The 14,675-nt window shown below is 46.5% G+C and overlaps 2 protein-coding genes across 5 annotated transcripts in view; one reads left to right on the forward strand and one right to left on the reverse strand.

Annotated features, from left to right (window-relative positions):
• Positions 1-9,873, forward strand: part of LIMS2 (LIM zinc finger domain containing 2) — a 317,098-nt gene extending 307,225 nt beyond the window's left edge. For all 3 annotated transcript variants that reach the window (XR_012656380.1, XR_012656379.1, XR_012656381.1), the window contains exon 11: positions 9,860-9,873. The gene's annotated coding sequence lies outside the window, so the exon portion shown is untranslated. The remainder of the gene's footprint in view (positions 1-9,859) is intronic.
• The window catches only part of DGKD (diacylglycerol kinase delta), a 97,313-nt gene that overhangs the window by 59,877 nt on the left and 22,761 nt on the right, over positions 1-14,675 (reverse strand). Inside the window, exons 1-3 of one of the 2 annotated variants that reach the window (XM_032801639.2) lie at positions 6,427-6,491; positions 2,291-2,401; positions 1,419-1,499 (exon numbers count right to left, since the gene is read on the reverse strand). In XM_032801639.2, the coding sequence (XP_032657530.1) occupies positions 1,419-1,499; positions 2,291-2,383 (174 nt within the window). In that variant the 5' untranslated portion in view covers positions 2,384-2,401; positions 6,427-6,491. Of the gene's footprint in view, positions 1-1,418; positions 1,500-2,290; positions 2,402-6,426; positions 6,492-14,675 lie in introns of those variants that run through there. The other variant, XM_075068579.1, reaches the window with a different exon arrangement.

The following is a 14,675-nucleotide window of genomic DNA, read 5'->3' on the forward strand; positions in this document are numbered from 1 at the left end:
GGAGTAGCATGGCCTGGTGCCACTGTCCTGGAAGCGATTCCTCCTTCACAGCTGTGCTCAGATGCAGGATGTTGTATAAGCAACATGATGATTCCCTCTGCCTCCCCACAATACATCCATTGCCCCTAGCAGAAACGAGAGATGTTTCCAAATTACCACAATTAATAGAGTAACAATGTTGGCACTTCTACAACACTTGCATTACCCGAGCACTGTACACACTGTAAATAATCCTCACTAGAGTTTTTACCTATAAAATTATTCTGATTTATAGATTGGGAAGCTGAGGCAGGCATTGGTGCTTTCCCACAGCCACAGGGAGAATACGTGTCAGTGCTGGGATTAGAACTCAAGGGTTCCTGATTCCCTGTCCTGTATAGAAATCACTGGACCCTGGAGAGTAGTGTGGATACTCAACTCTCAGACTCAGCAAGGCCATCTCTGAGCCCTTGAATATCAGACTGGAAGATGCCTTCTTTGAGCAAATGCTGGAATTTAACCAGATTCTAGGGTTTATGCCATAGCCACTTTGTCCAGATCCATCTGATCAAAGGGCTAAAACTTGGGATAAGGCTAATACCTATTGCCAGGATCCTCTGGCAAAGGCATACACAGAACTAGCCCCAGTTCTGCAACTTTACCTTAACTATCTCTTATCTTCCTCTACTCCCACTATACGCATCAGAATGCAGCTTGTTGTGAACTCTGTAGGATCTCTTTTACTTCCTCCTCTCCCTAGCGGTTTATAGCTACAATTTGTAATTTGGCCATGACACATGTATAGATTCACACATTCTAAGGCCAGAAAGGACCACAACGTTCATTTAATCTGACCTCCTGCAAAGCACACGCCACAGAACTTCACTCATAATTCCTGCCGCAGAGGGAATTATGCTGTCCTGCTATATAAATGAACAGTATTAGAGAGGTCCAATAAACATGTGTTTAACAAGTGTATCTTTAAAGATATAGATTTAACAGCATACTCAGTCATCCAAAATATTTCATGTATGAAGAGGGATGATTTACAATTGCTGTGGGGAACATACATTTATATTGCTTGACTTTTCTGCACAAAAATCTAGCCATAAGGTTGCACTCATCATACACCTGCATTGAACAGGAACATTCAGTTGTGTGTACCATAATGTAGAAACAACTGCAACCCTCAGCAGGTAATAATGGAATCTCTCTGCCACAAACCAAACCACGTACCATGGTCCAGCATCTTCTTATGGCTTGGTTAGTACAGCAGCTGCCCTTTCAACAATGGCTGAACAGCACTGTTAGACTTCCCCCAGGGAGGGGGCCATGAATGGAGCTGAGAGCTTTTTAAACCAGGCAGAATCTTCAGATTTAGAAAGTGAGGAGAAGGGGGAGAAATGGAGGGAGAATGGAAGTGGTCTGAGAAATCCTACCGTGAAGCTGTTGTTGATATTCTTAGTGCTAGATTCTGCCACACTGGCATCTGTCAGATCAACCTCATCAAAAATTATCGACTGAGGGGGAAAAAAAACAAAAAAAGGAACAGTGAATCAGGTGTGTAAGAAACATCCCCAATGGGGTTCCTATATAAATGTCAGCCCCATACTCTCCAGTAGGGATCTGTGTTGAAAGGAACTGGGACTGACAGTATGAAATGGGACACACAAACAGTTCCATGAATGCACCAGTGCCCACATTTGCCCCAGCCTCCCTTCTCAGTTAACACTCAGGGATCACTTTCATGGCATAGTTACATTTTCTTGTTGTTGTTGCTGTAAATGTAGTACTTATGAAAGGAGTAAAATTAACAACCCTAAAGAGTAAACACGGTCAGCCAAGATACTGACAAGGTGAGTGACAAGGTGGGTGAGGTAACATCTTTTATTGGAACAACTTCTGTCGCAGAGAGAGACAAGCTTTCAAGCTTACATAGAGCTCTAGGTCGCTGATATTGCAAATTCTAGGTTCCCCAGGTCTTCCCTTCATCCACATTTTCTCCCTCCTACTTCAGTTCCTATTGGGTTTGAGCTCAGTCTCAACTATAGAGGATGGAGAGGTAGGTCTGACACACAGCATCATTGCTGGAGTCCCATAAATTCATTGTGTTTTAAATACAAAGGAGCATGGTATTTCAAGCTGTGCAGCTGAGTAAATGAAGGCTTCTGTTGTGATAAAGCCTACGGATAGACACCTCAAGGGCCGCTGCTCTCTCCTGGATCGAGGGCTCACTGCTCACATACACCCATACACCTTCATCCTCCCAGCCGCCCTTTCCTCTGGCTCAGATGCACACTCAGCACCTCACCTTTGCAGTTTTTGCATAGTAGAGCGTTCGTCCTCGCAGTTTGAAATATCGTCTCTTCCAGCGCTGGAATGAGCTGGTCTGTTTCATCAGCATCCCCTCTTTTATGACAGTCTAGAAGCCAAGAAAATATAGGGTGAATTTTTATTTACATACAACCCTCTCCAATACACACAAGAGGACTACTCAGATTTATATCAGTATTCTTAGCACCCTCTGCTGGAAACACTTCACAAATTCATTCAACTGAGCTGGTGATTTTATCAATGTTTTGGACTGTAACAGAAAATGTAGCACATTCTGGGGTGGCATTCAAGTGCTGACACTATGATGTTATCATTTCACAGGGGCACAGATCCTAGATCTGTTCAGGTGATCTTCTCCAGGTGTAACTGTGATGCAGAATGTATAACAGTCATACTCACTGGGGTCACATTCCAGCCATATCCAATCAGAACCCTGTGATCTTAGAGTGACTATGAACACACACACCTGGTTACACCAGGCCTGTCCATTCCTGCTGTGTGAGGCCATCAACATTTAACTAGCACAGGAGGTAATCTGCAGGCATACAGGGGTGAAGAGAGAAGCAACAGCAAGACAGGAAAAGCCAACAGCTTCAGCATTTGGCATTTTTCAGATACTCTTGGCATTGCCTCAGTGCTCTCTGGCTGGCTGCCATTTCCCAGGGCTGAAGTGCCAAAACTCTCTACGCACACTGCTCTGGGTTTTTTTCATTGCTCCATAGCTAGAATGACACACGAGCATAGACACACCCCATACACTCATTCACATACTATGCATATGAAGGCTACACAGCTATATTTACACATTCATTTCATCTTACATCAACAAATATATCTGTTATTCCAGCAAAGGGCAGATGCTGGATACCAAGAGCTACATTAAAATAACCTCTAATTTCTACCTTTAAAATAGAAAAAAGAAGAAAATTTAGCGCAATGATTTCAACATTATCTTACTGGCTGTGCATATATGCTGCGAGTGCTTCAGAACTGCAAGAGCCATTGTGCAGGGTGTCAATGCTCCAGGACACTTTCCTCTCCTCCAAGGGAAACATAGCCCCCAGAAACCCAAATCTGTCAGTGACAGTCCTATCACACAACACCCAATTAAGAGACAAAGAACAAATGCTTTGGTAATCCTGTATGACAAGTTATTCTCTAACTGCAGACTAGGAAAATGACACACATTTAACATACTAGGGATCTCAATGAAACACAGGCTCTAAGAGAGTCAAGTCAACTGATGACTATCAATTAAGACACAAACCTTACCCTCACTGCATAGTTGCTGACAAGCTACTACACCGATGTGAAATCCATTGGAGAGTTGGTGGGAAAATACTCTTGAATTGTTCCAAGGATTTAATGTTTTTTTACGAATCCTTACAAGGGCACTAAACTTGCTTTTTAACGTGCTTAATCTGCTGTGTAAAGCTGTAACGTGGGGCCTTGCTTTCTTAAACAAATGCAAATTTTAATACTTTCTGCAAACTGGCCTTTGCCAAACTCAAAGCCAAAGTTTCCTCAAAAAGCCCTTTGAAAGAGAGTGCTGAGTACAAGAAACATCAGTATGACTCACTACATGCCTCCATAACATTGGGTCAAGCTAACCTCAAACTAGACAGTGATAATGGGGTGGGTGGCAGCACACTGCTCTTAATACTCTCCATGAAAACCCTGTGGGACAAGAGTGGGCTCCTCCATATGCCCAGCCCAGATATTGTGCTCCTCAATAGTGCCCTTCTACCACCAGAAGGAGAGGAGAAGAGTGGTTTCTTGCCAATGAGCTCATCAATACCTCCCTATCGTCTCTATTTGAGGTTGAAGAGGTGTCTCTACCGTTAAGACCATCTAAATCCCCACCCCAGCCTGTACCGCTGAAGTGCTTCCATGTTGAGCTGGTGAATTTACAGGCAAGCACAACTGTGCTCTGCCACGGGCCCATACTCCATTCTCTACAAACCAGGAGATGCTAGCTTGTAGGCCCAAGTACTTTCACAAGGCTGAGGCCTGGCTAATAGTGCTCTTTCCCCTCAACAGCCCTACCCTAACAGACTCAGCTACTGGTTGAGATACTGATTCACTGACTGTGCTTAACCTCATTCAGCCAGCAAGACCAAAATCTGTGTTTTCTTGAGCACTAAAAGTAATCAGAAATTGTAAAACTAAAGACAAAGCCCTAACTGATGACGAAGGCCCTCCTCTTCCCTCAGCTCCACACTCCCTAAAAATGGAATGCCGAAAGGCATTCTGGAAATCCATTTCCCACATGTCAAAATGGCAATATATGCCAGAAGAATTCACAATATTAGAAAGATCAGGACTATTCAAAATCTCAAGGTAGTCTGAATGCTGCTGCTCCTCTGCAGAGAAGCTCAGAAACAAGACCAGAGGGCTGGCCTAGAGGTGATGCTATGCAGCACTGTGCAGGAAATCTGTGTTCAGTTAATGACCCTAGTCTGACCCCCCATTGCAAGAGGGGCTGGACATCCCTGGGAGAGGGAGTAGCTAGAATCACTCCCATCCTTAGATGCTTAGGAGGAAGGGTGGTGCTAGCCTGGGACTTTTGAGACCTGGATTTAATCTCTGCCCCACCACAGCTCCCTGTGTGACCTTGGATAAGTAACTTAGTCTCACTGTTCCCAACCTGTAAAAAGAGAATAATAGCATTGCCCTGCCTCACAAGGTCGTTGTGAGGATAAAAACATTAAATATGGGAAGATGCTCAGATATTGGGAGCCAAATAAATACTTAAGATAGACAGATAAGGGGGCAGCATCTGACCGACTTTGCCGAAAGTCCTCTGCAGTCCTTCTTGGTCAGAAGTGGGAGGTGGGGCGCACATGGTGGTGAGAAGGTGATGCAAGCGTGGATAGATGGTGGGAGGGGAGAGATTCTTGGGATTCTGACAGAAACAAGGAATAATCTTTTCCATTCCTTCGGGGGGAAGGTGAGGGAACAGATACCAAACAATGCCAGGCTCTGGGTTTGGTGTCTAGGAGAGAATGAGACAAATCATCTAAAGGATCCCTGGAAGCAAATCCCACAGATTCCAGTGTCAGCACTCAAGCAAGAGCCCTGCTTATAGGATGCCAATAGATACCAGAACACTCCAAGTGGGTTATTTCAAGGTCTTCTTCCAGTGCTCCTTGTTCCAAGACACACTTGCTTTGGGAGCAGCCAGAATCTGACCATTCCGGGCTCAGCCCGCAGCTTCCGGCTGGCTTGAACTCTTCCCTAGCCCGCAGTCAAAGTACAAGTTAGTTTGTAACAGAAAGGCATCTCTGCTTTTTCTCATAATCCCCATTTTGTTCCACTCACTCCTTCTACCTTCTGTACTGCTGCTCGCATCCCGCTCCCAATCTGATAAGGATGCTCCCTCACCTCCACAGGCGTCACTCACCTCTGCAAGAGACATGAATTCCTCCATCTCTTCCTTTAAATCAAGCTCTTTTTAAAAAAAGAAAAAATACTCTACAGAGTAGTCACCTCGCCCCTCCCTTAAGAAGCAGTTTATGTCACTCTCTAGTCTATAACTACAGAAAACCTCAGCGCTACATAACTCAGACATGAAAGGCCAGTGAGAACCCCACATGGTTCTTGCTCTCTCTCTCACCCACGGCTCGGGGGAGAATGAGCCTCTGGTTTAGCGCTGCCCATCTCTGCATGAGAGCTGCTGTTCTATTTATAGGCAAACAGACAGCTCAGTAAAAACTTTGGTGGGTTTGGGCGGAAAGGGTTGGCGATAAGATCAAGATGACTTTATAAAACTTTTCAGACTGCTGCTTTTTTTGTACTGTTTTCATTTTACAGTCCCTCTCCACTGAGAGTGGAATACCAGCGAGTAAAGTTTGCTGGAGAGAGGGCCACACCCTGTAAGCAAGATGACATTTAATGAAGATAAACTAACACCTGGTCTACGCTACAGAGTTAGGACGATGTAAGGCAGCTTACGTTGACCTAATTGTGTCAGTGTCCACACTACAGTCTTCCTTCCGCTGACCTAAGTGCCCTGCTACACAGACATAATAACTCCACCTCCACGAGAAGCGTAGGATTTATGTCGGTGTAGTTGGGGCAACTCAGTGTCCATGCAAACACTGCATTACATACCAGTACATTGGCTGTTCACTCTCATTCTTGTCAATTTAATAACTCAGTGCTGGAGCTGTGAAACTGACAAGAAAGGCCGGTAAATTCTCTGTTGTGAACTCCGCATCCACCTCACAACACCTCGGGCTGTTACCCCAGGACGGGTGGGAGGCTCCAGCTAGAGCCCAGCTTTCCCCCACAACCCGCTCCCTCGGCTCTGATCCAGGCTCTAGGTGGGGAGTGGGGAGCCAGCTGTGCTCCTGATATGGAGCTCCGTGTACAGCTGAGAGCCACGGCAGCAGTACCCAGGCTCCCAGCAGGAGTGGAGCTGAGAGCCTGGGCTGGGCTCCCAGTGAGGAGCTCTGCGAGGAGCTGAGAGTCCAGGATCTCAGCCCCTCAAACTGCTCCTCTTAAGTCAGTGGAAGCATTCCTGGTGAGGATGTGCACCACTGACAGGAGGGTAGTATGGACATGGAAAACCACGGTAATTACTGCAGTGGCTGTAAGCTGACTTACTATATATTGACTTAAGTTTGTAGAGTAGACGTGCCCTAATAAATTGGGGCAATTATTTCTTTCCCTCACCACAAACACATCAGAACCTTTTAAAAAGCTTTGTTAACTAAGGATCTACAACAGTGGTTCCCAACCCGCGGCCCTTGGGCCACTTGCAGCCCAGCCAGCACAGAGCTGCTGCCTATGTGACATCCTCAGGGCCATAGAGGTAGTACTGGATGCGGCCCACAATAGTAAATAGGTTGAGAACCACTGAATTAGGCAAGTATCTAGATGAGTTGATGTACCCCCTGGAAGACCTCTGCGTATGCATACCCCTGGCTGAGAACTACTGATTTACACTGACCAGACAACTGGCTATGTAGCCAACTGTTGCTTCCGAGTAAGGTGGGTGGGTGGGGGGGAAAAGAATGTAGCCTATTGGTCAGTGCTGTTCATTGTGGGGAATCCTTCTAGGCCACTGTGGTGATCAGCTGATGCTCTGAAGCAAAATGCAACCTTATTACTTATATCCTCTGAGGAATAACTACATTGGTCATAGGATTATTTGGGCTCTATTTTCAGTCCAGCTACAATATCTGGCTCTCTGACATCTTATGGCAGGATTCCACAGGCTACCTATAAAGTGTGAAAGGCAGAGTATTATTCTCTCATATTTAATTTACACTGATTTGCTGTTAGTTTTATCAAGTAAGCCCTGGTTATTTAGTTATGGGTAATGTAACAGCAACAGACTCACAGTTTTAAATAATGACATGCAAAGCAGATATCCTCACATACAATGTTGAAGGACGTGATTAGACAGCTAGAAGACCCCACAACCCAAATAATTACTCCCAACACCTGGACTTTTCTGCATATTCCATGTATCTGTCTTCAGAATATAAGAGCTTCAGGGCATGGACTGCCTTTATTTTAATGTAATGTACAACTTTAACCATGGTACTGGTGCTAAACAAGTAAATAAATAAAAATAATAATAATTAAAAGATGAGTGAGAACTGAAATCCCTTGAGCAAGGGTTCTTTGATCTCTTGGCAACACTACGGAATTTCACTAAAAAGTTCCCACCAGTTCAGCTGTACCAATAGAGATGGTATTTTTTCATAAAATTCCTAGTGTAGACATGTCTATAAAGGTGCGACTTCACTTGCTTTAATTGATTTTTTAGGACGCTTGACACCTTTATAGCTAAAAACAACAGTCATGATTCAGCCAATCATTAAGATAATGAATATGCACTGCATGGATGTGATGCAGTAGGGACTGTCTGTGTGGGGGATGGGAGAGCTGGGGATGTCTTTAGGTGAGGGACAGGATCTAAGCCTGTAACCTGAGCCAGGTAGGGGGGGAGGGGTGTCAGCACCTTTGCCCGGGAAGCTGGACAAAGGAAAGGGCCTGCTGGAGGGAGTTAGTTCAGTTTCGGTTTTGGGCTGGGTGGTTGGAATTCAGGGAATCCCAAGCTGGGGACTAAGCTTCCTGAACCCCCAGAAGAACTTGACTGAGGGGTCCTCGTTGTGCCTCCAAGCTCTGCTGTAACCTGCATTCCTGTTGTCCAACAAACCTTCTGTTTTACTGGCCGGCTGAGAGTCACTGTGGATCCCAGGAAGAGGGGTGCAGGACCGGACTCCCCCATACTCTGTGACAATGAGTCAAATATTTTTTCAGGAAAAATGCTGTCAGATTACTAGCAATCTGACTACCTCTGCCAGCTCCCCTCTCCAATGGTCTCATTGCTGTTGCCACTAGGATTGGATTGTATCCAGCCAAGAGTTTTCAAGAAATTAACATGAGATGGCTGAGCTGCTAAATAAAATCAGATATTATACTGCAGAACTAGAAGCTAGCCATTGTTGTACCTGTCTTTAAGAAGGTCCTATGAACTATCTTAGCAATCACAAACAAATGAGCCTTACTTATCTGGTAAATGAAAAAAATGATAAAAGATACTGCTTTGGGTACTTAAACACACATATGGAAAATTAGTAAAGTAGAAAGAAATGTGATCTAATGGTTAAAGCAGGGACACTGAACCCTGGTCTACACCTAAGTTCCCTCTGAACTGCTTGGTCGCATGGCAGGCTATCAAGGGCCACACAGGTGGGAAGAGGCGCCCCTCCCCCAACCCTGACCAGCCCCTCCAAACCTAACACGGCCAGGGAGAGGCGCTATTCCCCTGACCCAGCTCAGTCGGAGCTGTTGCAGCTGAGGAGAGGCATCTCTCACCCAGCCCTGAGCTGCTGTGTCGAGTGAGAGCTGGGGAGTTCTCTCTCTCCGCTGCAGCTCCAGGGCAACCTGCATCCCAAACCCCTAATCCCCGGCCCCACCCCAGAGCCCTCACCCCAGCCCTCTGCCCCAGCCCTAGCCCCCTCCCGCACCCCGAACCCTGTCATCCCCACCCCCACCCGAGCCTGTACCCCCATCCGGAGCCTGCATCCCCCTACACCTCAACCCTCTGCTTTAGCCCTGAGCTCCCTCCCACACCCCAATTGCCTCATCCCTGGCCCCACCCCAGAGGCTTCACCTCCCCCCTGCACCCCAATCCTCTGCCTCAGCCCTGAGCCTGCTCCCACACTCCAAACCCTTCGGTCCTACCCCCACCACACATCACCTCCATATTGGTGCACTTAAAATTAATTCCACACATGGACATAAAAAATTAGAGGGAGCATGGATCTACACTACAGAGTTAGGTCAACATAAGGCAGTTTACATTGACCTAACTCTGTCTACACTAAAATGCAGCTCCTACCAATGTAGCTCACCCACAACACTGAATTAATAACTCCACCTCTGCAAGCAGTGAGTGCTTCAGTCGATGTAGTTAGATCAACTCAGGGTTTGTCTACACTACTGCGTAGGGTTGATCTAAGATATGCAACTTCAGCTACGTGAATAGTGTAGCTGAAGTCGACGTACTTAGATCTACTTTCTGCAGTGTCTTCACTGCAGTAAGTCGACAGCTGACGCTCTCCTGTCAACTTTGCTTGAGCTCCTCGTTCTGGTGGAGTACCGGAGTTGATGGGAGAGCACTCAGCAGTCGCACAATAAATCAACCCCTGCTGGATCGACTGCTGCCCGCCGATTTGGTGGCTAGTGTTGACAAGTCCTCAGTCTCAGTGTAGACACTATGTTGCTTTCATTGACTATTGCTGCCTTTCAGACACCATCTCACAATGCCTCACACTGATAGTTAAATTGGTGCAAACGCTCCTGGTAAGCATGTGCACCACCAACATCCTGGACTCCCAGGACTCCAGAGAGATTACTGATAAGCCCAGGAAACTGAGTAGCAGATACTGCCGCCTCAGCCACCCCAGAACCTACATGGCACATATAAAAAGCTCAGTGTTCTTCCACTGGGTGCCTGGGGGAGGCATGCGATCTTTCCCCTTCTCCAGTCGGCATGTCTTGGCTGGCCTGGGGCTGCTCGGGCTGGGGCTGCTGGGGACGGTCCGGGGTTGGGTCGGTCCTGGGGACGGTTTTGTTCAATATCTTTATTAATGATCTGGATGATGGGATGAATTGATCCTCAGTAAGTTTGCAGATGACACTAAGTAGGGGGGAGAGAGAGATGCGCTGGAGGGTAGGGAGTGGGTCCAGAGTGACCTAGAGAAATTGGAGGATTGGGCCAAAAGAAATCTGATGAGGTTCAACAAGGACAAGTGCAGAGTCCTGCACTTAGGAAGAATCCCATGCACCACTACAGGCTGGGGACCGACTAGCTAAGCAGCAGTTCTGCAGAAAAGGACCTAGGGATTACAGTGGACAAGAAGCTGGCCATGAGTCACCAGTTTGCCCTTGTTGCCAAGAAGGCCTTCTTGGCCAATGGCATATTGGGCTATATTAGTAGGAGCACTGCCAGCAGATCAAGGGAAGTGATTATTCCCCTCTCTTTGGCACTGGTGAGGCCACACCTGGAGTACTGCATCTAGTTTTGGTCCCCTCAATACAGAGGGAATGTGGACAAACTGGAGAGCCCAGTGGAGGGAAACGAAAATGATTAGGGGGCTGGGGCACATGACTTATGAGGAGAGGCTGTGGGAACTGGGGTTATTTAGTCTGCAGAAGAGAAGGGTGGGGCGGGATTTGATAGCAGCCTTCAACTACCTAAAGGGGGGTTCCAAAGAAGATGGTGGTAGGCTGTTCTCAGTGGTGGCAGATGACCGAACAAGAAGCAATGGTCTCAGGTTGCAGTGGGGGAGGTCTAGGTTAGATATTAGGAAACACTATTTCACTAGGGTGGTGAAGCACTGGAATGGGTTACCTAGGGAGGTGGTGGAATCTCCATCCTTAGAAGTTTTTAAGGCCTGGCTTGACAAAGCCCTGGCTGGGATGATTTAGTTGGTGTTAGTCGTGCTTTGAGCATGGGACTGGACTAGATGACCTCCTGAGGTCTCTTCCAACCCTAATCTTCTATGATTCTATGACTTGGGTAGCTTGGGCCAGTCTGGGGCTGCTCGAGCTGGCAAGGCTGGGGCCAGCGTTGGGCTCCTCCAGCAGGAGGGAGAAGGGGGCCTTGAATTTCCCGTGGACCCGGGGCTTCTCCAATCATCGGGGACGAGGGGCTATGGGGCGAGGCCAGGTAGCTAGCCTCCCTGAAGTGCGTGTCCACTCGCCCATGCTTATTACAACAATCTGTAACCCAGTAACCCATCTTTTTGTTTTGTTTTGTCCTATGAATGCTAACTCTACCTTGAACGGTCCCTTACAATATGTGCTAACTACTTACGCTAAACAATCTCTTCCACCTTGCATTTAGCTTTGACATTCGGAGTGCCATTCCCAGACCTGAAAAGAGCTCTATGTAGCTCGAAAGCTTGTCTCTCTCACCGACACAAGTTGGTCCAATAAAACTATTATCTCACCCATCTTGTATCTCTTGAACAAGTCACTTAGGTTTTGTGTACACTAACACTTTTGTCGGTCAGAGGTATACAAAAAATAACATTCCCTACTGACAAAAGTTTTATTGACAAAAGCGCTGGTGTGGATAGTGCTATGTTGGCGGAAGACACTCTCCCACTGACACAGATACTGCCACTCATTAGGGAAGGCTTAATTATGCTGGCGGGAGCTCTCCTGCCAGCATAAAGAGGTTACATGGGAGACCTTACAGCGGTGCAGTTGTAGCGGTACAGCTGTGCTGCTGTAAGGTCTGTAGTGTAGACAAAGCCTTAACCACTCTGTGCTTAGATGAAGCCATATGCAAAAAGAGGAATAATACTTCACAACACCTCTGTAATGTAAATTTCTTAGTTAATGTCTAAAGGGTTTTGATGTTCTTGGATGATGTCTTAAGTCAGATTTATACTAAATAATAATAAATACTGATCAAGCATCTTTCATGCTAGATTTGGTGAGATGTAACATTCCTTGCTTGAGCAGTGACTTCCAAGTTAGGACAGGGGTGCTTTTGCAGAGCTGTATATACAAAGGTTTGGCTAGCCTGTGGCTGGTGCTATTAGCGCTTCCTGGTCATAAACATGGAACTAACAATATTTACAAATAAAATGAAACACTGTAAAGCAGCAAAAGAAACAAAGAGAACAGACTGAGGGCATGTCTACACTAAAAAATTAAGTTAATTTGCCATACAGCCACCACAGTAATTAAATTGCTTTTGCATGTCCACACTATGCTCCTTGTGTAGATGGTGCACATCCTCACTAGCAGCGTTTGAACTGATGCAGACAGCAGTGCACTGTGGGTAGCTATCCTACTGTGAAATTCGCCACCATCTAACACAGGGTGTTTTGGGGCAGGTTTGCAATGACTCATGGGGGTAAACGAGTGGCATAGGGGTGAGTAGGAACATGGTTTCAACATCCCATGATGCAGTTTTGTCCATGCCATAACTTCATTGGCACTCCATAACGTTTCACACCTCTTTTCAAAAGCCCAGAAAACCTGCACATCTGCCATCTGTTTGAGCATGGATACTGCATAGCCCTGCACTAGTGCAACAAGTGTTGCAAACACAGGGTGCCTGATCCTGCAGGATTTGCAGGGACATCACAGGAGCAACAGGGAACATGAGGATTCTTTGGAGGTTATCTTGCTATGGGACACAGAAAGAAACAATTCAAAGTTGTTGGCAACCACAGAGCAGCTGCAGATGGTGGAGTGCTGGTTCCGGGCCCAAGATACAAGCACTGACTGATGGGATCAAATCGTTATGCAGATATGGGATGATGAGCAGTGGCTGCAGAACTTTTGGATGTGCAAGGCCACATTCGTAGATGTTTGTGCAGACCTTCTGGGCTCAGTGACACCAAAATGAGAGCTGACAGTGGAGAAGCAAGTGGCAATCACTGCGTGGAAGCTTGCAATGCCAGAATGCTACTGTTCAATCGGGAATCAATTTGGAGTTGGGAAATCCACCGTGAGGATTGCTGTGATGTAAATGTGCAGGGCCATTAATAGAGCCCTGAAAATCCTTGGGTATCCATTTTAAATCCACGGATGCAAACATCCTGGCATCATTTTTGCAGATAGCAGCTCAGATGCAGATACAAATTTTGTATCCATGCAGGGTTATGCAGCACAGATTCACCAGAATGGAGCAGCTGTCACCCAGCCCGCAATCTACTCCTCAGCTCTCTGAATCAGGAAACAGTGGGGATAACCCGCTGGGCATTCTGGGAGTTGTAGCCTCAGCTTGTTTGGACAGAGGAAGTAAACTACAACTCCCAGAAGGGAATGAGCCAAGTACCATTTTGAAAGAGGTGTGGTGGTGTAATTCAAACTAGCAGGTGGTAAGGGCCTATGCTATGAAGGGAGAGTAATTATCGCTGATCTCTTGCTGGGCCTGGTCTGCAAGCATTACAGCCCCTACAATTGAATAGGGATATGACACTCTCCGATATGGGAGAAGTGGCACTGCACACAAGGGCCCAGGATTGTAGCCTTCCTACCCAGAGCAGGGAAGGAGGTATGGGAGGGGCGGCAGGAGGTCTCTGAGGAGAAGTGGGGGGCAGTTGGAGGTCAGGGGCTTGGCACAGCCCTACGTCACTGCTGTGTGGTGACCTGTGGAGCTGTAAGAAGAGCTCAGCGGGGAGCTATACGGCTCAGGGAAGCTTTGAAAGACCATTTTAATAATGAGCTACAGTAATGTGTGTTGCTGTAGTGTGCTGTGCCTGGTGTTTTTTGCACCCCAGTATGAACCTTATAATTAGTACTGTGTGTGTAGTAATATAACACTGCAAATGCACCTACTGCTGTTATCTGTGGATAGTGTCAGCCCCAGCCTGCATATGCTGTGAACTAATAAAGATTAGTTCAGTTTCCATAGATAGACTTTTATTCCAAAAGCCTGTGAACAGATATGTTTATAACTTAATGCAGCTTTATAAATATAGGAAAAAGAACCCTTGAAGGAAAAACAACGGTCATTTCACAAACACATACACCAGTCTCTCTCACAGGTCAGTGTATGTGTGGCCATGACTGTCTGTACTCTACCCCGGGGCAGAGTGGTAGAACATAAGAACGGCCATATTGGATCAGACCAAAAGTCCATCTAGCTCAGTGTCCTGTCTAATGACAGTGGCCAAATGCCAGGTGCCCCAGAGGGAATGAACAGAACAGGTAATCATCAAGTGATCTATCCCACTGACCATTCCCAGCTTCTGGCAAACCGAGGCTAGGGACACCATTCCTGTCCATCCTGGCTAGTAGCCATTGATGGACCTGTCCTCCAGGAACTTCTCTAGTTCTTTTTTGAACCCTGTTATAGTCTTGGCCTTCACAAC

The sequence above is a fragment of the Chelonoidis abingdonii genome, chromosome 8, assembly GCF_003597395.2.
Source record: "Chelonoidis abingdonii isolate Lonesome George chromosome 8, CheloAbing_2.0, whole genome shotgun sequence".
Lineage (NCBI taxonomy): Eukaryota > Metazoa > Chordata > Testudines > Testudinidae > Chelonoidis > Chelonoidis abingdonii.